At 61.0% G+C, this 22664-nt stretch overlaps 1 protein-coding gene across 5 annotated transcripts; it reads left to right on the top strand.

Moving 5' to 3' along the window:
- The first annotated feature begins 315 nt into the window (after nt 1-315).
- Nucleotides 316-22586, top strand: ERCC2 (ERCC excision repair 2, TFIIH core complex helicase subunit). Of its 5 annotated transcripts, none has more exons than XM_077840364.1 (23): nt 316-331; nt 1723-1822; nt 2620-2697; nt 3123-3185; nt 3508-3621; nt 4380-4496; nt 5843-5959; nt 6917-7040; nt 7986-8082; nt 8158-8291; nt 8967-9135; nt 10027-10145; nt 17533-17602; nt 17721-17790; nt 18346-18447; nt 18650-18713; nt 19238-19359; nt 20512-20604; nt 20923-20995; nt 21337-21407; nt 21675-21818; nt 22048-22191; nt 22332-22586. In XM_077840364.1, exons 1-23 carry the CDS (start codon nt 327-329, stop codon nt 22422-22424), a joined length of 2283 nt encoding a protein of 760 aa, XP_077696490.1. In that variant the 5' UTR covers nt 316-326; the 3' UTR covers nt 22425-22586. The 5 variants fall into 5 exon arrangements, 3 of the variants coding, with proteins under 3 accessions (XP_077696490.1, XP_077696492.1, XP_077696491.1); XM_077840365.1 differs by lacking the exon at nt 316-331 and adding an exon at nt 947-1092; XM_077840366.1 differs by lacking the exon at nt 5843-5959.
- The last annotated feature ends 78 nt before the right edge of the window (nt 22587-22664 follow it).

Raw genomic sequence — 22664 nt, 5'->3', positions numbered from 1 at the left:
GTTGGTCCTGCACCTCTTGGCTCGATTGCTCAGGCCTGCCCATCCATAGAGATCCCCTGCGCTGCGCATGCCTGCCCGGCGCAGCCGAACCCACCGCGCGCTTCGGGCTCTCAGCCCACCCTGCCGCTCAAGCGGCCAGGCCGCGCCTCTCAGACTTGACTGGCAGTGTCTTCACCCAATGGACGTCGGACTCTTCCCAACTGGTCGGCTCTCCAGCCAGTAGGCGGAGAGGGCGGGAGTCGGACCGAGGTGGGAACCGTCAGAGGGCGGGGCAGGGCCGGCATGAGGCGTGGGAGGGGCTGAGGGGAGGGGCGGGGCTCGGAACCATGAAGTGAGTGAGGGGAGCCGTGGGGTGGGGGGGATGGAGGGGTACGGGGCGGTGGGGGTGTTGGGGGGGGTGGTGGAGGAGGCGGGGACAGCGGGGAGGGGAGCTGTGGGGTGGGGGTGTTGTGGGGGTGGAGGAGGCGGGGACAGTGGGGAGGGGAGCCGTGGGGTGCGGAGGGATGGGGGGCAGGGCGGTGGGGATGTTGTGGGGGGTGGAGGAGGCGGGGACAGCGGGGAGGGGAGCTGTGGGGGTGTTGTGGGGGGTGGAGGAGGTGGGGACAGCGGGGAGGGGAGCTGTGGGGGGGGCGGGGCGGTGGGGGTGTTGTGGGGGGTGGAGGAGGCGGGGACAGCGGGGAGGGGAGCTGTGGGGTGGGGGGCGGGGCGGTGGGGGTGTTGTGGGGGGTGGAGGAGGCGGGGACAGCGGGGAGGGGAGCTGTGGGGTGGGGGGCGGGGCGGTGGGGGTGTTGTGGGGGGTGGAGGAGGCGGGGACAGCGGGGAGGGGAGCTGTGGGGTGGGGAGGGATGGGGGGCGGGGCGGTGGGGGTGTTGTGGGGGGTGGAGGAGGCGGGGACAGCGGAGAGGGGAGCGTGGGGGTGGAGGGGCTGGGACAGTGGGGTGGAAGGGCGTGGTGGGGGCGGGTAAGAAGCCCCCAGCAGTGCCTGGCCTCCTGCCCTGGCGCAGCCTGCCTGTGGCACAGCAGGCAAAGCGCGGGAGGCTGAGCTGGAATTTTCTGATCCAAGAGCTGAAGATGTGACGCCACCGAGCTTAGGTTACCATATTTCTGGTTCCCAAAAGAGGACGTTTGGGGGTACTGGAGGTGGTACTGCGATGGGGGTACTCACTGGAGGTGGGGGGCAGTGACTGCCTGTCATCGTGGCAGGACGGTTGGTGCATGGTCAATGCCTCCCTGCAGGCCCCCTCCTAGGGTGACCAGACAGCAAATGTGAAAAATTGGGGCTAGGGGTAATAGGAGCTTATATAAGAAAAAGACCCCCAAATCGGGATTGTCCCTGTAAAATCGTGACATCTGGTCACCCTACCCCCTCACCGGGGCTGGAGCCTGGGTTGGTGGGATCCGGCAGCTGTGACTTGCAGGGGAATGGACCAATCAGCAAGCGGACCAATCAGGGCTCTTTCTGAGTTGCATCTTGTCTGCTCTGCAAAACCCCTGGACATTTCCTGTTGTTTTAAAAATCCTCCCCGGGCAGAGAAAGGAGGCTTAAAAAGGAGGCTCTGTCTGGGGAAACCCGGACATACAGTAACTCCAACTGAGCACGGCCCTGAATCAGGTGCTGACTTTGTTTGCTCATTTCTGGGCCAGCCTCCTCTGTGCCAGGGTGCCCCTCATCGCGACGGTTCAGCTGGGCTCTCTGAACCCATGACTTGGTCTCATTGTCAGGCTGAACATCGATGGGCTGCTGGTGTATTTCCCCTATGACTACATTTACCCGGAGCAGTACTCATATATGCTGGAGCTCAAGAGAACGCTGGATGCCAAGGTCTCTCCTGGGGGTGGGGGTCTGTGTGGTGGTGGGGAGCACTGGGGGTGGGGGTGTTACACATCTCACTGTGTATGGCTAAATACCAGTGCTTGTATTCACCCATGTTCCCTTCGGAGCCCCTGAGCCCTGCCCAAGTGGAGCTCCTGGCATGCAGCCTGTCACCCAGCTTGGGCACCCTGGGCTAGATGGCACATGTGGTGCCCACTCAGAAATTAGCAGGGTGAATCTCTGTCTGCTGGGAGCAGTGATATGCTCTGGGGGTTGCATGCCACCAGACCAGATTGGCGGGCTGGTACAGCCATCTCCCCGCTGTGGTCGGCACTCTGCTCCAGAAGATGAAGAGGTGCCCCAGAGGTCTCCTGGCTGGGCAACCGTGGGGTTGGAATGGGCAGTGTTTGCTGCCCCTGGAGCCTGAGATCTGGTTGTGGGTGCAGGGGTTGTTGGCTGTGACGTGTCATCCTATCCCTGTATCCCCCCCTCTCGCCCCCAGTGTGACACTGCCCCTGCGCTGCCCAGGCCACTCTGCTGGGAGGGACCAGTGTGGCCCAGTCCAGCTAGTCTCAGTGGGGTCCTTCTGCAGCCTCTGCTCCTCCCGGACCCGCCTCTGTCCCAAGCTTGGTGACTCCAGCTCCTTTCCTTGCAGGACTCTTGCTGTCTCCCCTCTCTTCTCTGGCCCTTCTGGGTCCCTGCAGAAGCAGGGATTGGGGCTCCATAGGTCCTGGCTCAGCCTTCCCTGCTAGCTCCCTGCCCACCTCCTTGGGACTCCCTATGTGACGGCTGTTCCTCTCTCCCAGGGCCATGGCGTGCTGGAAATGCCCTCGGGGACTGGGAAGACTGTTTCCCTCCTGTCTCTCATTGTGGCCTACCAGCGGGTGAGTGCCAGGGAAGAGCTGGGGGCGGGGACTGCCAGGTGCGTGTCTAGGTGGCCCACTGGGAGAGGCACTTTTCCCAAAGGCCAGCGTGGCCGGGTGGCAGGCACTGGCCCAGCCCTGGCTCTATCCCGCAGATCTCGTGGGTGGGTCTGGGCAGGGGCTGGAGCTGCCTCTGCTTGTTCCACTGGCAGAGCCCTGGGGCTAGGGGTCAGGGCCTCTTCTATGCCCCTCAGGTCCCATAGCCAGGTGGGGGTGATCACACGGTCCCCCCATCCCTGGGGCTGTAGCTGTGATGGTGGTGGGGAGGGGAAAGCAGCCTGGGGAGTTTGATGTCCTGGCTGCTCCAGGCTCGTCATCGGTAGCCTCTGGGGATAGCCAAGCCCCCATCCCGCCCAGTAATGGAGGTGTCTGGCCTGTCTCCCTAGGCCCATCCGCTGGAGGTGACCAAGCTGATCTACTGCTCCAGAACCGTGCCTGAGATCGAGAAGGTGACCAGGGTGTGGGGGGCAGGACCTGTATGCGGTGGTGCCTTGTGTTGGGGGGGTGGGGAAATCATGGGCGGGGCCCTTGCTGCCCTGTGGTGGAGAGTGGGGAGGTCGTGGGGGCCCCCCCTCACTGCCCTGGTGGGAGGAGGAGTCAGGGGGAGGGAGAGTATGTGGGGGATGCTGACAGAGCCCCTTATTGCCCTTGGGGGAGGAGAGGGAGGGAATGGGGGATCACAGCAGGACCCCTCACTGCCCTGCGGGGAGAAGGGTGTGTGGGAGGGTGTGGGGAATCGTGGTGGGCTCATCAGTGTCCCTGCTCCTGCAGGTCATTGAGGAACTACGGAAGCTCCTGGATTTCTATGAGAAGCGGACAGGGGAGAAGCTCCCTTTCCTTGGCCTGGCTCTGAGCTCCAGGAAGAACCTCTGCATCCACCCCGAGGTGAGTCGGTTCTGGGCTCCCCACCCTTGGGACCCTAGTTCTGGGGCACAGCCAGGGCTCAGCTGCCCGGCAGGCCGGGGGAGGAGCCCGGGGCTGGTCTGCCCTCCATGCCGGTCGCCCCACGGCCAGGCTGTCCCGTTCAGAGGCCTGCCCTGGGCAGAGGCCGAGGCTGCTCCATAGAGTGACTGTGGAACTGCTGCCCCCTGCCCTGCCCTCCCCTCCTCTGGAACCAGATACCACCTGCCCTGCCCCTTCCTGTGCATGTCCTGGCCCGAGAGGCAAGTGACTCCACTGCCTGTGTGCCCCAGCAGCTGCCCCTTTATATGTGCATGTGCGGTTGGGTCTCGGAATGTGCCAGTGCTCACTGCACTGACTGGCTAGCAGGCCTGCGAGTCGGGAGTGAGGGGCAATGGCAGAGCTGGGGGGAGCCCAGAGCTGGGCTAACGGGCCTGCGAGTCAGGAGTGAGGGGCAATGGCAGAGCTGGGGGGAGCCCAGAGCTGGCCTAACGGGGCTGCGAGTCAGGAGTGAGGGGCACAGACAGAACTGTGGGGGTGGAGCCCAGGGCTGGGCTAACAGGGGGGCTGCAGGTCGGGAGTGAGGGGCACTGGCAGATCAGGCGGGGGAGGGGAGACAGCCCTCCCTCCACCCCTCCCCCCCTCTCCCCCCCCGTGCGTTACACATGGTGCTCTCCAGAACTGAGGGCCCCATGGCCAGGCGCCCTTGGCTCTTTGTCCGGCCTGACGGCTGCTCGTTGTAGGTGAGCTCACTGCGGTTCGGGAAGGAGGTGGACGGCAAGTGTCTGAGCCTGACGGCGTCGTACGTGCGGGCGCAGCAGCAGTGGGACAGCGCCATCCCCTCGTGCCGCTTCTTTGAGGTAGCAGGGCTCCTGGGCGAGGGTCAGCCCCTCCCGGCCCATGGGGCTTCCCCTCCTGGGAGGTGGTGTGGCGGGGGTTTGACATGTGGCAGGGGTTTGACAGGGGTTTGACATGCCAGCTGAGCACTGTCACTAGAACCGAAGGGCTACTGGGACGTTTCCCCAGGGGTACCCTGGGCTGTGAGGCACTTTGCTGCCATGTGCCGGAGCACACGGGAGCCTTGTCTGTGCCTGCCGGGCTCAGCTCCGCTGTCCCCCTGCGGGTTAGCAATAGTGACGCTCCAGCCTCTCAGCACCCGCAAGCAGCATTCACAGATCCGCTGGCTCAGAGCGCCCAGCCTGGCTCCCTGGTCCCAGCCCAGCTTGCAGCCCTTCCATTCGTTTGTACCGAGAACCAGGCAAAGCTCATGTGACAAAGAGCAGAGGTTCAAGAGAGAAGTCTTGGAAACAAATGGTTACGAGTCAAACAAAATCCTAACTCGTCTTACAGATCCCAGACGTAACTCACCAGCTGCTCACCTGTCTGAGGGGGTCTCGTGCCTGGGCTTTTTCCCAGCGTTTCCCAGCCAGGCTGGCCGTGACCCTGCATTCATAAGACAAACCATTGGCAGCTGGGCCCTGGGGGGCGGGATCCCAGGTGTGTCTCTGTGTTCCCCAGGCATACCGGCCTTGGTCTTTGATCTTAGGCATAAGCAGGGCGCCGCCGGAGCTTGTGTGGTGTCGTGGCGACTTTGCAGTTTGGGTTATGCCAGTGAACTCTCACCGTAAGACACACGATACCCAGGAGAGACATGGCCAGTGTCCCCTGCCTGATGCTGAACCTGTGCATCACCTTCTGGTCGTAACTCACAGGTCCTAAGACGACACGGACAGCCTCCCCCTCAGACGCTCTCCTGTGGCCAGCTGGCAACGGGCTCTCACTAGAGGCCGCACATGCCACCCGTTGGCACAGAATGATGTAGACATCAGACCCAGGGGATGCCTGTAAACCCCTCTGCACCCCGTATGCCCTCTGCCAGGTGGCACCAAGAGGTCTGCCCTCTCCAGGGGAAGCTCCTGGCCCCATCGGCCAGCCTAGGACACTGGCGAAGAGGAGACCCACTCTGCTGCCCTGGCTGCCGGCTCTTGCCATTAACACTGATGGGAGGCATCCCTGCGGCCCACTCGGAAGGGTTAATGGGCAGGGATCTGGGCAGCGGGGACGATAGTGTGAAGGGGCTGAGGAGTTGAGCTGGAGCAGCTGGAGATGGGCTGGCCCAAGGCCCGGAGCAGCAGAGGGAGGGACGTGAGCCTGGGTGGCGCTAGGCCCTGATGTGCAGCGTGCTGTTCCCCCCCCCCCCCCACAGGAGTTCGATGCCCATGGGCGGCAGGTGCCCATCCCCTTTGGTGTCTACAACCTGGATGACCTCAAAGGGTACTGTCGGCAGAAGGGCTGGTGCCCCTACTTCCTCGCCCGCTACTCGGTACGTGGCGGGCCATCGTGCCCTGCTGGGCCCAATGCGGGGGTGGGGAGCGGGGTTCACTGAAACCCTCCTCCTCTGGCAGTCAGCAGGGCAGATGCAGGGCAGCAGGGTACGGGGTGGCCCAGCTGGGAGCCCAGTCCAGCACTGCCTGTCGAGGGGAAGGAGCTGTGATGCTGAGTGATGTGCTCCTGGGGTGGGTGACTCCCCCCCTGCTGGGCACAATGCCTGCCTGTCCTCCAGCCCCAGTGGCTCTGGCCTCCTCTGCCCCACTGGCTGTGACCCAAGCTGGGTACTCCCGCACTGGGCCCAGTTCTGTTCCAGCGCTGGCACTGATCCATTGAGTGGGTCTGCCCCAGGGCGAGTGAGATTCAAATCAGGCCCCTGGCAGACTGTAGGGGGCTTGGCCCAGGGAGGCTGCTCATGGGCACTTGGGTTGGGCAGAGGCTGAAGCTGAGGCAGGCGCTGGTCCCCCAGGGCCATGTGTTCCCGAGGAGTCACAGCAGGATGCGGAGCTGAGTGGGGCCAGGCCTGGGCTGAGTGAGCCCCCAGAGCAAAGCAGGTGGTTGTGGCAACAGACTCCTCTGTGAGCTTCCCCCCCGGGGGCTCCGGGCATTCCATTAACTCGCTGGCCTAGGCAGCTAGAGCAGCCTCAGCCCATCCCACCCAGAACTGCCTGCCTTGGCGACAGGGCCGTCGAGTGCTGTGCGGCTGCCCGCTGGGCTGAGGCCAGAGCCCAGCTGCTCCTGGTGCAGCCCGTCCTGACTGCTGCTGTGCACAACCCTGCTACCGAGCACGGAGCCTCCCTCTCGCCCGGGGGCTGCTGGCCTGTGGCCCTCTAGGGCTTGCCAGGGAGGTGGTATGCCAGCCTGGGGCTGCCTGTCTCTGGGCCCCCAGCGGGGTGGGGGTATGTGTGTGTGTGTGTGTGCTGGGCAGTAACCCTTTCCTTCCTTTGGTCAGATCCTCCATGCCAACATTGTCGTGTACAGTTACCACTACCTGCTGGACCCCAAGATCGCAGACCTGGTGTCCAAGGAGCTGGCCAAGAAATCCGTTGTCGTATTTGACGAAGCTCATAACATTGGTAATGGAATGGCTGAGCCTATGCAAGGGGGCGGACGGGCAGGGGGGCGGGGCTTTCTGCCATGTGTGCCTGGTCCCTGCCTGCCATTCAGTACTTAGGGCCCCTGGTGGGGGCGGCTGAGCCCCTTTCGCTGACACTGCGGGCCTGCTCCATGCCCGGCTGGCTGACATGCTGTCCCGGCTGGTTATGAATGTGCTGGGCGGGCAATCCCTGCACCAGCCCCCTGGGGAACGACTCCCCGCCTGATCTGGGTATGGATGTGTCTCCAGATGGCCGGGCGTGGTATTGCTCCCATTCCCCGTCATGCCCCTTGGACTCCCAGGGGAGTGGGAGGGCTCAGATCCCTTCCCATCTCCCTCCACTTCGTCAACCCCTCTGTGCTGACGAGGTGCCCAATCGCTTCCGGCTGCCCACTCCCTGCTCGGGGCCGTGCAGCCCGGTGCCTGTGTTGGTCTGTTTGGATCCAGTGCCCCAGGGTCTGCTCTCTGGCATCTGAATGTTCCCTGGTTCAGGGCGTCCCTACCTCCTCTGCCAAGTCCCTCCTGACCCCGTGTCCTGTTGTGGCTTTTTGCTCCTGCCCTGCAGCTGTCACTCGGGACAGGACGCTGCTCTTGCCCAAGCCAGGGGGACTGCCCCAGGCCCCGTGTTGAGGTGTCCCTGGGTCCCAGCATGTCATGGCTGTTGTCTTCAACTACTGCCGGCTCTGGTCTGGGGGGGCCTGTGTGTAAAGGCTAGCCCCTGCCCCCGATCCCTGTTTGTTACTGTCCCAACTGGCAGAACTGACCTATCCTTTCACTCTGCCGGTGGGTGTCTGCCCAGCCTGGTCCCTGTCAGGGGAGTCGAAGTCTCTGCCCCCCTCCCACCTGGGGTTTAGTCCCTCCCCAAGGTCCCCTGCCCACCCCAACTGCTGGGTTCCCCTGGAGACCAGGTGCCCTGTTCCTGCAGACAATGTGTGCATCGACTCCATGGGGGTGAACATCACGCGCCGGACGCTGGATCGCTGCCAGGCCAACGTGGCCACGCTGCAGGCTACCATCCAGAAGTGAGTGCCCTCCCCGTGCCCCCTCCCTGCCCTCCCTGTGCCCACCTGGGCTCACAGGCGCTGGTCCCCTTTCAGGATTAAGGAGACGGATGCCCAGAAACTGAAGGAGGAATACAGGCGGCTGGTGGAGGGGCTGAGAGAGGCCAACATTGCCCGGGAAACGGACATCTACCTGGCCAATCCAGTGTTGCCTGACCAGATTCTCCAAGGTGGGCCCTGCTAGCTGGTGGCGGGAGGGTAGCATTGCTGGGGGCCAGCGTCTCCCAGTGCAGCTAGAACAAACAGAACTGGCTGGCTGGGGTATGGGATACTGGGCCTTTTGCTGCTACGGTATAGCTGGATCCGATCCAGCCCCAGGCCAGGGGACTGGCTGGCACTGGTGGGGGTGGGCAGGGAATGGATGCAGGCCCTTTCCTCTCCAAGGGGTGCTGGCTCCAGTCCAGCCCCAGGGAAGGGGGTCTGGCTGACCTTGAGGACACTGGGGGCAGGTGGGGACTGGGACACAGGGCCTTCCCCCCCATGGCATCAGTTCCACCTCAGCCTGGGCTGGTGTTGACTCGGAGACCTTTCTCTGGGGCCCCCTGGTGCTGTACGTGAGATGAGCTGGTGTTTCTCAGCCCTCTCCCTGCCCGTACTTCTGATCTCCTTGGAACCATGAAGCCTGAGCCCAGCCCTGTTCCCTGGCTACTGGCATAGGCCTTGCAGTCAAGGGCATGGTGGACATGCATACCCAGCATGGACTTGGGCCTGTGCCCGCCCCTTGGGCAGAGACCTGGGGATAGGTAGGCTGCAGCAGTGGCATGCTCACCCTGGTCATGCCCCCTTGTGGGTGGCGCATGGGCAGGGGCAGGCTGTGACTCAGGGTGAGCCTGTACCCCTTGCAGAGGCCGTGCCCGGGAACATCCGGACAGCCGAGCACTTTGTGGGCTTCATGAAGCGCTTCCTGGAGTACCTGAAGTCACGGCTGCGGGTCCATCACATGGTGCAGGAAAGCCCCCCCTCCTTCCTCAAGGACGTCTTCGAGAAGGTGTGCATCGAGCGCAAGCCACTGCGGTAAGCAGCTGGCCTAGGCCCGGCCAGCGGAGCCAGCCTGCCCCTCTGCTCTGCGCCCCTGCCCGGCCTGGCCTGCCCCTCTGCTCTGTGCCCCTCCTTGGCCTGTCCTGGCCCCTCCTCGACCTGGCCTGCCCCTCCGCTCTGCGCCCCTCCTCGGCCTGGCCTGCCCCTCCGCTCTGCCTGTCTCCTCGGTCCATCCTGGCCCGGCCTTCCCTGGCCTGCCCCCGCACTCTGCGCCCCTCCTCGGCCTGGCCTGGCCTGCCCCTCTGCTCTGCGCCCGTCCTGGCCCGGCCTTCCCTGGCCTGCCACCCCCAACTCAGCGCCCCTGCTCAGCCTTGCCCATCCTTCCCTAGCCTGCCCCTCTGCTCTGCACCCCTGCCCGGCCTGGCCTGGCCCTCCCTGGCCTGCCCTTCTGCTCTGCGCCCCTCCTTGTCTCAGCCTGCCCCTCTGGTCTCGGCACCCCTCCCTGGCCCAGTCTGCCCTCCCCACTAGGGCATTGCCCACCTGCCACTGTGCCATGCCTTCCCCCTGGAGGTGCTGGCACTCCTCCGATATGGGCAGATAGGTCTCGCAGCCCCCCTTGCTGTACAGGGTTTGGCTTGTTGAATCTCAGCACCTCTTGGCTGAGCTGCCTCTGGCCTGCCCATGTGGGGTGCCATGGAGGTGCTTGACGTGGCCTGCCTAAGGTCACTGGATGCCCTGTGCCCTGCTCAGCCCTGGCTGGCTCTGCGGCTGCACCAGGCTGGGAGTGGCATTAACAACCCCCCTGCAGCCGCAGTGTGTGGGGCTGGAGGGCAGATAAAGGGGCATCTCCTGCCCAGGAGGTAACATTCACCTCCCACGTTCCCGCCCCGCTGTGGTAACCCCCTCGACCCCTCATGCCTGCTGTAGGTTCTGTGCGGAGCGGCTGCGGTCCTTGCTCCGCACGCTGGAGATCGTGGACGTTGCTGACTTCTCTCCCATCACCCTCATCGCCAACTTTGCCACGCTCGTCAGTACCTACGCAAAGGGTAAGGTGCCCCGCGACTGGAAGCCAGGACTTCTGGTGTTGCTCGTGGTGTGGCCTTGGCCTGGTGGCTCCCTCTTGGTTTCCCGGGCAGTCTGAGGGGCTTTCAGGGAGTTGAGGCTCTCAAGCACATCCCGCTCTGGGTGTGAAGCCTTCAGGCTGCTGCTGGAGGAAGAGGAGGGCACTGGCACCAGCCTGGTGCCCCCACTGAGAGGTCTGGTCCTCGGTGTTAATGGCTGGGTTTGGGTGATGGCCCTTGACCGAGCTCCTCTCGCAGGGTTGGGGTGGCAGCAGCGGCTGGTGTCTACAGTAGGCCACAGTGAATCGTCCAAGTCTGGCTGGGTGCCCCACTGGTGTGCCGGAGTCCCTTGGGTGTGTGCTAGATGGGCAGGGGGCACTGGGCTGCGTTGGCTGCCGGACTGCCCAGGAATTCCTGATGGGCCGCGGGGTCCTTCTGTGCCTGGCTCTGCGGGGCCCAGGCCATTCTTTCCCGCAGACGGGGCTGTTGCTCAGCTGGGAGCAGGTGGAGAGAGATGCAGTGGGACACAGCTTGGCCTGGCAGAGTGTGGGGCTCCTCATGCCAGGCCCAGGCATGCACCATAAGCATAGCAAGAGAAAGCCTTGGCCTCTTTGCCCCCTGACCAGGCGCCCCTCAGGAGCCAGCAGGGGGCTGTTTGGTGCCAACCCCCAGCGCGTGGCTCCTGACTCGCACCCCACAGCAGCGTGTCCCCCAGCCGAAGAGCCAGGCCCTCTCCCCAGGGCTCACCTTGGCCCCTCCTGCCTTGGAGGAAGCAGCTGTGGTTCTCAAGGCCCTCTGAGGAAAGGGGAACACAAGGGGGCTGCAGATCTGTCTGGACCAGGGCATGCTGGGGAGGGGAGGGAAGTGGGGCCAGCCATGTGTCTGGGCCCATGGATGCCAGGTGAGGGGTGAGGCCTGGGGCTGGTGTGCGTCCAGGCCCGTGGTGGGGCGTGCCTGCGGGGGGGTGAGGTGTCTCTCCAGGCCAGTGTGCTAACGTGGCAGTGGAATATAAATACCACGTAAATCTCTTAAGCATTCAGCCGCAGGGATGCAACAGTTTCAATCCTCTTAGTGCTAAGCAGCTTGCTCCCCTCCCAGCACGTGGACTGGGGCCTTCCCTTCAAAGTGGCTGCCCAGCGGGCCTGGCTGGGACAGACGCTTGCAGCACAAAGCAGCTGGGCCTGGAGGGCACCGGCTCCTCTCCTAGTGCTGGGAATGGAGCCTGGGCAGTGGGTGTGTAGGGTGGGAGGGGGTGAGCAGGGTTTGGGGTGGGAGGGGGTGAGCGTGTTGTACTTAAAGTACTGCACAGGATCTTTTGAGGGGGAATAAGGCAAAGCATCACATTTATTGGTAACCCATGTATCAATCAACACTGTCGGTTAGTCTCTAGGGAGCCACAGGCACGCCTCTTCGTTTTGCTCTTCTTTAGTGAGCCCACTTGACAAGTTTTATTGTTCTTGGGTCTGGCTTCCATCCCCTCCCCAGCTGTTGCAGCTATCTGGAGGTGCTTGCTTTCCAGGCCTTTACTCATTCACACCTCCTTCATTCAACAGGGTAATTGATTAAAAGGGGGCAGGGGGGATCTTATTCTGCTCCTAGCAAAAAGACTTTTTTAACGTTATACCAAGGCTCAATACAAAGTTTTCTGTATAAGGATCTGATGCAAAGTTGTACAAAAACAGAGGCATAATACAAAGTCATATGAAAGTTATGTGAAGATGCTTAATGCAGAGATTTATCTACAAGCGGGGTCTGGGGCGAGCAGGTGGGAGGGGGTAAGCGGGGGCTGGGGGCGAGCAGCTGGCAGGGTAGGAGGGAGCAAGCAGCTGGCAGGATAGCAGGGGGCAAGCAGGGAAGCAGCTGGCAGGATAGGAGGGGGCTAGTGGAGCCGGGGGCGGGAGGGGGGTTGGCGGGAGCGAGAGGGTGAGCGGGGCCCAAGTGCAGGGGATGAGCGGGGACAGATGGGGCCTGGAGGGGGTGAGCGGGGCCCGAGTGCAGGGGACGAGCAGGACTTGGCTTTCCTGCTTGTTTGTATCTTTGCCTGTCATGCCAGAGCCGGGCTCCCAAGAGCTTGGTGGTCTGTGAGTTCAGCGGGGGTTGCAGACACCACTGCAAATCTGAGATGGTAGCTGCCTGAACAAGCAGGGAGAACTGGAGGTCCTGGTGAAGGCAAGGAATTATGACGTGATTGGGATAACAGAGACTTGGTGGGATAACTCACATGACTGGAGTACTGTCATGGATGGATATAAACTGTTCAGGAAGGACAGGCAGGGCAGAAAAGGTGGGGGAGTTGCATTGTATGTAAGGGAGCAGTCATACTGCTCCGAGCTCAAGTATGTAACTGCAGAAGAACCTGAGTGTCTCTGGATTAAGTTTAGAAGTGTGAGCAACAAGGGTGATGTCGTGGTGGGAATCTGGTATAGACCACCGGACCAGGGGGATGAGGTGTGGATGAGGCTTTCTTCCGGCAACTCACAGAAGTTACTAGATCGCAGGCCCTGGTTCTCATGGGAGACTTCAATCACCCTGATATCTGCTGGGAGAGCAATACAGCAGTGCACAGACAATCCAGGAAGTTTTTGGAGAGTGTTGGGGACAGCTTCCTGGTGCAAGTGCTGGAGGAACCAAGTAGCGGCCGTGCTCCTCTTGACCTGCTACTCACAGGGAAGAATTGGTAGGGAAAGTAGAAGTGGGTGACAACCTTGGCAGCGGTGACCATGAGATGGTTGAGTTCAGGATCCTGACAAAAGGAAGAAAGGAGAGCAGCAGAATACGGACCCTGGACTTCAGAAAAGCAGACTTTGACTTCCTCAGGGAACTGATGGGCAGGATCCCCTGGGAGAATAACATGAGGGAGAAAGAAGTCCAGGAGAGCTGGCTGTATTTTAAAGAAGCCTTCTTGAGGGTGCAGGAACAAACCATCCCGATGTGCAGAAAGAATAGCAAATATGGCAGGTGACCAGCTTGACTTAACAGTGAACTCTTCAGAGAGCTTAAACTCAGAAAGGAAGCTTACAAGAAGTGGAAATTTGGATAGATGACTAGGGAGGAGTATAAAAATATTGCTTGAGCATGCAAGGGTATAATCAGGAAGGCCAAAGCACAATTGGAGTTGCAGCTAGCAAGGGATGTGAAGGGTAACAAGAAGGGTTTCTACAGCTATGTTCGCAACGAGAAGGTGGTCAGGGAAAGTGTGGGACCCTAACTGAATGGGGGAGGCAACCTAGTGACACATGATGTGGAAAAAGCTGAAGTACTCAATGCGTTTTTTTCCTCGGTCTTCACAGATAAGGTCAGCTCCCAGACTGCTGCGCTGGGCAACACAGTATGGGGAGGAGGTGAGCAGCTGTGAGTGGTGAAAGAACAGGTTAAGGACTATTTAGAAAAGCTGGACATGCAGAAGTCCATGGGTCCAGATCTAATGCATCCAAGGGTGCTGAGGGAGTTGGCTGATGTGATTGCAGAGCCATTGGCCATTATCTTTGAAAACTCATGGCGATCGGGGGAGGTGCCGAACGACTGGAAAAAGGCTAATGTAGTGCCCATCTTTAAAAAAGGGAAGAAGGAGGATCTGGGGAACTACAGGCCAGTCGGCCTCACCTCAGTCCCTGGAAAAATCATGGAGCAGGTCCTCAAGGAATCAATTCTGAAGCATTTAGAGGAGAGGAAAGTGATCAGGAACAGTCAGCATGGATTCACCAAGGGCAAGTCATGCCTGATTAATCTGATTGCCTTCTATGACAAGATAACTGGCTCTGAGGATGAGGGGAAAGCAGTGGACATGTTGTTCTTTGACTTTAGCAAAGCTTTTGATATGGTCTCCCACAGTATTCTTGCCAGCAAGTTAAAGAAATATGGGCTGGATGAATGGACTATAAGGTGGATAGAAAGTTGGCTAGATTGTCGGGCTCAGCGGGTAGTGATCAATGGCTCCATGTCTAGTTGGCAGCCGGTATCAAGCGGAGTGCCCCAAGGGTCGGTCCTGGGGCCGGTTTTGTTCAATATCTTCATAAATGATCTGGAGGATGGTGTGGATTGCACCCTCAGCAAGTTTGCAGATGACACTAAACTGGGAGGAGAGGTAGATACGCTGGAGGGTAGGGATAGGATACAGAGAGCCCTAGACAAATTGGAGGATTGGGCCAAAAGAAATCTGATGAGGTTCAACGAGGACAAGTGCAGAGTACTGCTCTTAGGAAGGAAGAATCCCATGCACCGCTATAGACTAGGGACCGAATGGCTCGGCAGCTAGTCCTGCAGAAAAGGACCTAGGGGTTACAGTGGACGAGAAGCTGGATATGAGTCAACAGTGTGCCCTTGTTGCCAAGAAGGCCAATGGCATTTTGGGATGTATATGTAGGGGCGTTGCCAGCAGATCAAGGGACGTGATCGTTCCCCTCTATTCGACATTGGTGAGGCCTCATCTGGAGTACTGTCTAGTTTTGGGCCCCACACTACAAGAAGGATGTGGAAAAATTGGAAAGAGTCCAGCGGAGGGCCACAAAAATGATTAGGGGACTGGAACACGTGACTTATGAGGAGAGGCTGAGGGAACTGGGATTGTTTAGTCTGCGGAAGAGAAGAATGAGGGGGGATTTGATAGCTGCTTTCAACTACCTGAAAGGGGGTTCCAAAGAGGATGGCTCTAGACTGTTCTCAGTGGTAGCTGATGACAGAACAAGGAACAATGGTCTCAAGTTGCAGTGGGGGAGATTTAGGTTGGGTATTAGGAAAAACTTTTTCACTAGGAGGGTGGTGAAACACTGGAATGCGTTACCTAGGGAGGTGGTAGAATCTCCTTCCTTAGATATTTTTAAGGTCAGGCTTGACAAAGCCCTGGCTGGGATGATTTAGTTGGGGATTGGTCCTGCTTTGAGTAGAGGCTTGGACTAGATGACCTCCTGAGGTCCCTTCCAACCCTGATATTCTATGATTCTGTGTCCTGTGGCCTGCCAGTCAAGCGTTGCTTGTGCTCCGTGGTGCCCCCGGCGGGCAAGCTCAATGAGACTGGATGGCTAACGGGAGAAGCCGAGCAGAGGGACCCCAGCTCCTGTGTGCAGCACTCACAGGCAGTGCAGCGCTCGAGCCCAGATACTTCTCAGCTGCCCACAAGGAAACGCCCACCCTGCCCCCAGCTGTGGTCCGCGGGCTGTTTCAGGGAGAGCTGTGGCAGATGGCAGAGCAGCCGAGCTGGGTGCTCCTTGCCCTGAGCCGTCGGAGGGCTGGCCTGCAGCCAGGCTGCCCCCACTGGTCCCTGGGCGGGTCTCCAGCTACACAGGGGCTAGGGCATTCCTGGGGCAGTGCAAGCCAGAGAGGGGCTTGGTCACCCCTGCCCTGCAAACTCGGTTGCCCCCCGATGCTATGCTGCTGTAGCTTCTGCCCGGGCCGCTCACAGCCAGCCTGCCGGTCGCACCTCAAGTGTCCGTTCCAGCAGCTCTCGCCCCAGCAGGCTGTCAGCAAACACCAGCCACACGGACTTCCACCAGCCTTGGTTACCATTGCAGGGTGACCCTAACTCACTCCCAGCCCCAGATGTTCCCCCCAAACGTGTGTTCTGCACAGTCCAGCCCTCTCCTGGCCAGTTCAGATGTGTTAGGTCTGTTGCCGCTCTAAGGTAGGGGTGAGTAAACTATGGCTCGCGGGCCATATCCGGCCTGCCAGCTGATTTAATCTGGCCCTCGAGCTCCCACAGGGGAGCGGGGTCTGGGGCTTGCCGCGCTCCCGTACTCCAGCCGGGGAGCAGGGTTGGGGGCTGCTCCATGTGCACGTTCCGCGGCTCCCAGAAGCAGCGTCATGTCCCCCCTACTGCTCCTCCATGTAGGAGCAGCTGGGGGCTCTGCATGATGCCCCCACCCCAAGTGCTACCCCTGCAGCTCCCATTGGCCAGGAACTGCGGCTACTGGAAGCTGCATGGGTGGCGTCTGCAGGCAGGTCAGTGTGCAGAGATGCCTGGCCCTGCCTTCGCGTAGGAGCCGGAGGGGAGACATGCCGCTGCTTCTGGGAGCTGCTTGAGTCAAACGCTGCCTGAAGCCTGCCCCCCTGACTCCCTCCCGCGCCCCAATCTCCTGCCCCAGCCTGGAGCCCCCTCCCACACTCCGAACCCCTCAGTCCCAATCTGGAGCACCCTCCTACACCCCAAACTCCTCATCCCTAGCCCCACCCCAGAGCCCACGCCCCCAGCCAGAGCCCTCACCCCTTCCCACATCCTAACCCCAATTTAGTGAGCATTCATGGCCCCCCATGCAATTTCCATACCCAGATGTGGCCCTCGGGCCAAAAAGTTTGCCCACCCCTGCTCTAAGGGGATCAATATACAGCAGTCTGCTGCCCCACGTGGTGGTCCCCACCCTATTCCCAGCCCTGGATTTGTTTGGATTAAAGAGTAAAGCATGTTTATTTAGCTACACGGAGGCAGGTTTTAAGTGAGCGCATGTCCAGGGCATTGAAGTTAGAAATGGTTTTAAGAGAACTACAGATAAACCGCTTCCTAGCGTTAACAGCCTAGCCTGCGCTTGAGGTAGGATTCCTTACCACATGCTCCCAGTGTAACTGCTGACCAAATTCCCAGGCCAGGATCTGCTTCCCAAGTTCCTTCTGTTGTCTTCGGGGGAAGTGAGAGCGGTGTTCAGGGAGTGCTACCTTGGGGTGCTTTTGCTCCTCCCTTTCATAGTTCAGGCCCCTTTTGAAAAGCATTTTCCTGAGGGTTACCCCTAGGCAAAGGTCATTCCCAGCGCAATGATGGACACCAGGAGCGTGGTGGAGACAGTGGTTCCTTGCTACTGTTTGCTAAGATGCAGATCTGTTTGCTACTGCCCACTGCCTTGCCAAAGATGGCCACTGGGCAGGGGATGGCCCATCAACTTGGATGACACCTGGCTAGAGGCATTAGCTTGTCCTTTGTCCTTCAGAAACAGGTTTAGCCATTGCCCAGGTGTGTCTGGGAAATGCTTTGGTCCCGATTTCAGCCTCTGTTCATAGCTTTACACACAACATTGCTACGTTTCCCTGTGTTCGTGACCAGCGAGTTAGTAGTTTCCAGATCCCTCACAAGGCGTGTTCGGTACAAAGCTCCTTACAGTGGGGTGCAGGGAGTGAATACGGGGGGTGCATGCAGTCAACTGGCCAGTGTGTGTGTGTGGAGACCCCGGCGGAGCAGCAAGGAGCGGGGGATTGAGGGCGGGGGGGTGCCCAATCCTGGCACGAGGGAGGGTGAGATGTTGAGCCGTTCCGCTGAAGCTGCTGCGGGTGGTGCTGGTAAGGAGCAGCTCCCTGCCACCCCGGAGGGGGCTGCATCTCGGTGGTGGTGGGGGCAAGGCACAAAGGGAGATCCCAACAGCTCGCTGACTCCAGAGCTCTGACTCCTCTGCAGGCTTCACCATCATCATAGAGCCCTTCGACGACAGGACCCCCACCATCGCCAACCCCATCCTGCATTTCAGGTGAGTGGGTGGGAGAACTGGCGTGGAAAGGTCATGGGCTCTGGTGGAGGGTGGGCAGGCTTGCCTGGGGGCTGCTGTTTGCTGCCTGCCCCCGAAGACACTCATCCTGTCCTTCCAGCTGCATGGACGCCTCCATCGCCATCAAGCCGGTCTTTGAGAGGTTCCAGTCAGTCATCATCACCTCGGGGGTAAGTGGCAGCCTGGGGCGTGGCTCCTGGGCCTGGGAGAAGCTGGGCTGGAGCTGTGGCCCCTGGGGGGTGCCGGTGAGTGGCCCTTGCTCTGCTAGGAACAGCCCTTCCTGCTCAGCGGGTGCTTCTGCCTCCTCTGCCTGGTACATTCAGGGCTGCATCCTTGGTGTGTGCCGCGACTCGGGCCATCCGGCTTCTCCATCCCCTGCAGAGCGGGCCCGGCCTGGGCACAGGTGGGGGTTCTGGGGGCGCATGGCTGGAGCCCTCTGCTGCCCTGGCTTGCCAAGGGCCCGTGGGCTGGGCTGCTGACCCAATGCTGAGAGTCCAGCTTGGCTCCTACGTGTGTGTGGGGACCCCCCAAACCCTGGCACTCCTTGTGGGTCGCCCTGAGAGCAGAGCCCTGTCCTGGCACAGCAGAGATACTTGAGCTGTCTGTAGCTGGCATCTCTGCTCAGCCACCACCTCGTTTCCAGGCCTTTGGGGTGAAGGTTCCATGGGTGGTGTCTGGTGAACAGAGGCCCCCCAGCTCATGCTTCACCCCATGTCCCCATGTAGACGCTGTCCCCGCTGGACATATACCCCAAGATCCTGGATTTCCATCCTGTTACCATGGCCACCTTCACCATGACTCTGGCCAGGACCTGTCTCTGCCCTATGGTGAGTTGACGGCTGGGCTAGGTGGGGGGTAGCTGCATGGGGCTGTGCCTGGGGGAAGGAGGGGGGCTGCCAAAAGTCCCATGCTCCCCCTATCTGGGCAGTTGCTGGGCACCTCTGAGCCCCTGCCCCCCTGGGGGCAGCCGCTGGGCGCAGCTCGGCTCTGGACCGGGGCCCACTTACCAGCATCCTGTTTTCCTTTCAGATTGTGGGGCGAGGAAACGACCAGGTGGCCATTAGCTCCAAGTTCGAGACCCGTGAGGACATTGGTAGGGATGCTACAGGACATTAGCCTGGTGGGAAGGATGTGGGTGCCACCCTGGGGCATGGGCTCATCCTGGAGCCACCTCTCCTATTCCCAGCTGTGGTGATAGGCTGCCCTGCCAGGGGCTCCTCCCACTCCCATCTGTCTTGGCTCTGCGGACAGAGTTGGGGTCCCCCAGTGACAGCTTGGGCTGTGGGAGCCGTTGCTGGGGGTGTAGCAGCAGCCGGCTCCCCTTGTTCTGCCAGGAGGTGCTGTGCCAGAATTGGGGGGGGACCCATGCTGTATTGTGTGACTGAGCTGGCGACCTTCCTGGCCATGCCCGTGGCCCTTCCCCCCCCCATGGCCTTCTCCTGCCACTGGGGAGCTGAACATGTTCCCCCGCGAGTGCTGGCTGGAGCTGCCCCTGGCATGAGCCAATGTGGGGCCAGATCTCGGCTTCAGTCCCTGCCCCACCACTGTGTGGGTGTTCACCCCCCACCACGGCCCACCTGGCTCTGGACCCACGAGACCCTCCCTGACCGTTCCCAGCTGTGATCCGGAACTACGGCAACCTGCTGCTGGAGATGTCTGCGATCGTGCCTGATGGCATTGTGGCCTTCTTCACCAGCTACCAGTACATGGAAAACATCGTGGCCTCGTGGTACGAGCAGGTGCGTACAGGGGGGCCAGTGCGGGCTGGTTGCAGAGGGTCCTGGGGACTGGCCAGTGCTGCTGGAGTGGCTGGGGGGAAGGGTGGCCTGGGAGGCACAAGGGATTTCCCTGCTCCACTTCACTGCCAGAAATCCCAGGCTTTTCTGCGGAGAGGGTGCCCGCTGCTGGCCCTGCCTATGCCCCACCCACACAGCTGCTGCCAAAGCCACTGCCTTGACAAAGAAGCCCAGCCGGTGTGGGAACAGTGTGGCAAGGCAGCCGGTGGCACGGAGCCTATGGGCACGCCGGCAGAGCAAGCACCGCGCTGAGGGATTCCTAGGCTGAGTTCTGTTAACGCCATGAACTCTGGTGCCTAATGGGCACTCGGGCATCTGGGATCCAGACTGGCCCCTTGCCATTCCGGGAGGGGAGATCACAGTGCAACACCGGGACCCTGCCAGCATTCCTCAGGGAATGCTGGTAGGAAAAGGCCCTTTAAGGGAACCAGCAGGGAGTGGCTGGGAAGGGCCCTGGCTGTGTTAGCTGGCTCCCCCCAGCAGTACCTCCTGCTGGCGGAGCAGGAGCCAAGGGGCCACGAGCCGATGGATTCGTCCTGAGCTCCAGCCCTGCCTGCTCACAGCTGTAGCTGCCTGGCCGGGCACTGAGCCACAGCGAGTCTCTGGGAAAGCAGTTTATCTCCTGGCTTATCTCCAGCCGCAGTTCTCCTGGGTGAGGCAGCTCCATACTGCACCCTTCCTGGCATGGCACGCTGGCACCAGGCTGCATCCCACTCCCTCAGTCAGGTCCCCCATGGGACTCAATTCCACCCCTCTGAGAGGGAAGGGAAGGGAAGGGTCTGGCCTCCCCTGCGGGGTCTCCCTTCCTGCTCCTGGCAGTGTGGGACCCCTGGGTAGGGAGGAGTGCTGGGTTTCACAGCCCCACGGCAGTGCCTGCCTGCCAGCTCCTGTCTGGTTTGTTCTCCACCCTGTGACGCAGCAGAGCTGCCCGTGTCCAGATGCTGCAGCCCCCGCCCAGCGCTGGAGCGGCCTAGTAACGAAGGGGAATGTGCTGCTCTCCCCCACAAAGCCATAAGTGGGATTGGAACCTGCACCCAGCCCTGTTGTGGGTTCCAGCTGAGCCCTGATATCTGACCTAGGCTGCATTCCCCCCAGGGCATCCTGGAGAACATCCAGCGCAACAAGCTCATCTTCATCGAGACGCAAGACGGGGCCGAGACCAGCATGGCACTGGAAAAGTACCAGGAGGTGGGCACTGTGCCAGCACCGTGGGGGGCTGTGCCTAGTCCTGGTGCTGGAGAAGGGAGAGGCTGGCCCCTGCAGGCTAAGCGAAAGCCATGAGGCTGCAGGTTGGGATGGAGCGGAGCTGCCTGATGCTAGGGAGCCGACTCCTTATGCCGGGCCGGTTATGGCAGTGCGGATCTGCAGGGATGGAGGGAGACTCCTGAACTCAGCCCTAGCTCTCCCCAATGCACACCCAGCACCGACCTTCCCTGCATAGCACTGGCGGTGGGGGTGGGGGTGGAGTGACAGTCCCAGATTGGTGTGACCCCTGTTTGCACACAGGCCTGCGAGAATGGGCGGGGAGCCATCCTGCTGTCCGTGGCCAGGGGAAAGGTGTCCGAAGGCATCGACTTCGGTGAGTTTTCTTGCTGGGGAGTAACAGGGAGTCACAGTGTGGGTCTGCCCCAGCTCCCCTGCCTGGTCTGCTGCTGTTTGGGGGTGCAGGACATTCTCAGCTCCTTCTACCTGGTAGGTAATGCTGACCTGAGCACAGCTCTTCCTGCTCCCAGCAGGGCTCGCTCTCTGTGCCAGGGCAGAGCACAGGGGGTGAGGTGCCCTCGGTCCTGTCCTTTCTCTTGCTGGCAGTAGCTTGTGCTTGATTTTTGACCACAGGCCCCTTGTATGGCACCGGCCTGGGGCCCTGTCAGGGGTGGTGTGCAGCAGGGGGGCAGCCTGACCTCTGATCTGCCCCTGCAGTGCACCACTACGGGAGAGCTGTGATCATGTTCGGCGTACCCTATGTCTACACCCAGAGCCGCATCCTCAAGGTGAGCTGGCACCATGTGCTCCAACACTTAGCCCAGTACCTAGTGGGGGAGGGGTGCAGAGACTAGCCTCCTGAGAATGCAATGGGGATCAGCCTACAGGGCCCTGCTGGGGTGGAGAGTGGGTGTGAATCCTGGAGCGGCACTGGGGTCCCAGCCCTGCTGCCCCAGAATTTGAAGTTCATAGCAGGAGCCTTGTGTCCCAAGGCTGCGTCCTGTCCACTGCAGCTGGGCAGGGCATGTACCACAACCCTGCTCTTGTCCCCTCAGGCACGGCTGGAGTACCTGCGTGATCAGTTCCAGATTCGGGAGAATGACTTCCTGACATTCGATGCCATGCGGCACGCAGCGCAGTGCGTGGGCCGGGCCATCCGTGGCAAGACAGACTACGGGCTCATGGTCTTTGCAGACAAGGTGGGTGGGTAGATGGGGCAAGGCAGCGGGTAGGGCTGTGGGCACTGCAGGAAGTGGCTGCTGAGCAGGCTTTGCCCTGGGCCATGAGTCAACCCCCCAGGGGCTCCAGCATACTAACCCATGGTGAAATGCAGGCGCGCACCCCACCACCCCCAGAAGGGAAAGCTGGCCCGCTCTGGTGGGCAGAGGCTCTACAGCTCAGGGTTGTCTGGGTCTCTTTGGTTGGTAGCGTTTTGCCCGGGCAGACAAGCGGGGGAAGCTGCCACGCTGGATCCAGGAGCACATCACGGACGCCAACCTCAACCTCACGGTGGACGAGGCTGTGCAGGTGGCCAAGTACTTTCTGCGCCAGATGGCCCAGCCCTTCCACAAGGTGAGCGCTGTCCTGTGACCGCGGGAGGCGGGGATGGTCCCTCCTGAGCACTTGCCAGCCCTGGAGGGGGGAACTGGCTGTAAGCTCAGGCCGGGGTGCAGGCCTCAGCCCTGCTCTCATGGGCTGTGTGGTTTTGGCAGGAGGACCAGCTGGGCCTGTCCCTGCTCACTCTGGAGCAGCTGCAGTCAGAGGAGATGCTCCACAAGATCACGCAGATCGCGCACCAGGTGTGAGCCGGAGCGGCAGCTGTAGGGGACCTTGGCTCACCCAACACGCTGGCAGAGGGCTGGCTCCAGCGGCAGACAGGTGCTGGCCCTGTAGCCAGGGCCTTGTTTGATACTGGCTTTTATACTGAAGGTGACTGTCTGGGACACAGCAATAAAGAACAGGACATAGCCTGTGTGCTGTGCCATCACCCTGCGCCAGCCCCTGGGAACCAGGAGACCACACTGGAGGATGCTGTCCCCTACCCA

The sequence above is a fragment of the Eretmochelys imbricata genome, chromosome 23 (assembly GCF_965152235.1).
Source record: "Eretmochelys imbricata isolate rEreImb1 chromosome 23, rEreImb1.hap1, whole genome shotgun sequence".
Lineage (NCBI taxonomy): Eukaryota > Metazoa > Chordata > Testudines > Cheloniidae > Eretmochelys > Eretmochelys imbricata.
This window is presented reverse-complemented; position numbering and strand designations above follow the sequence as displayed.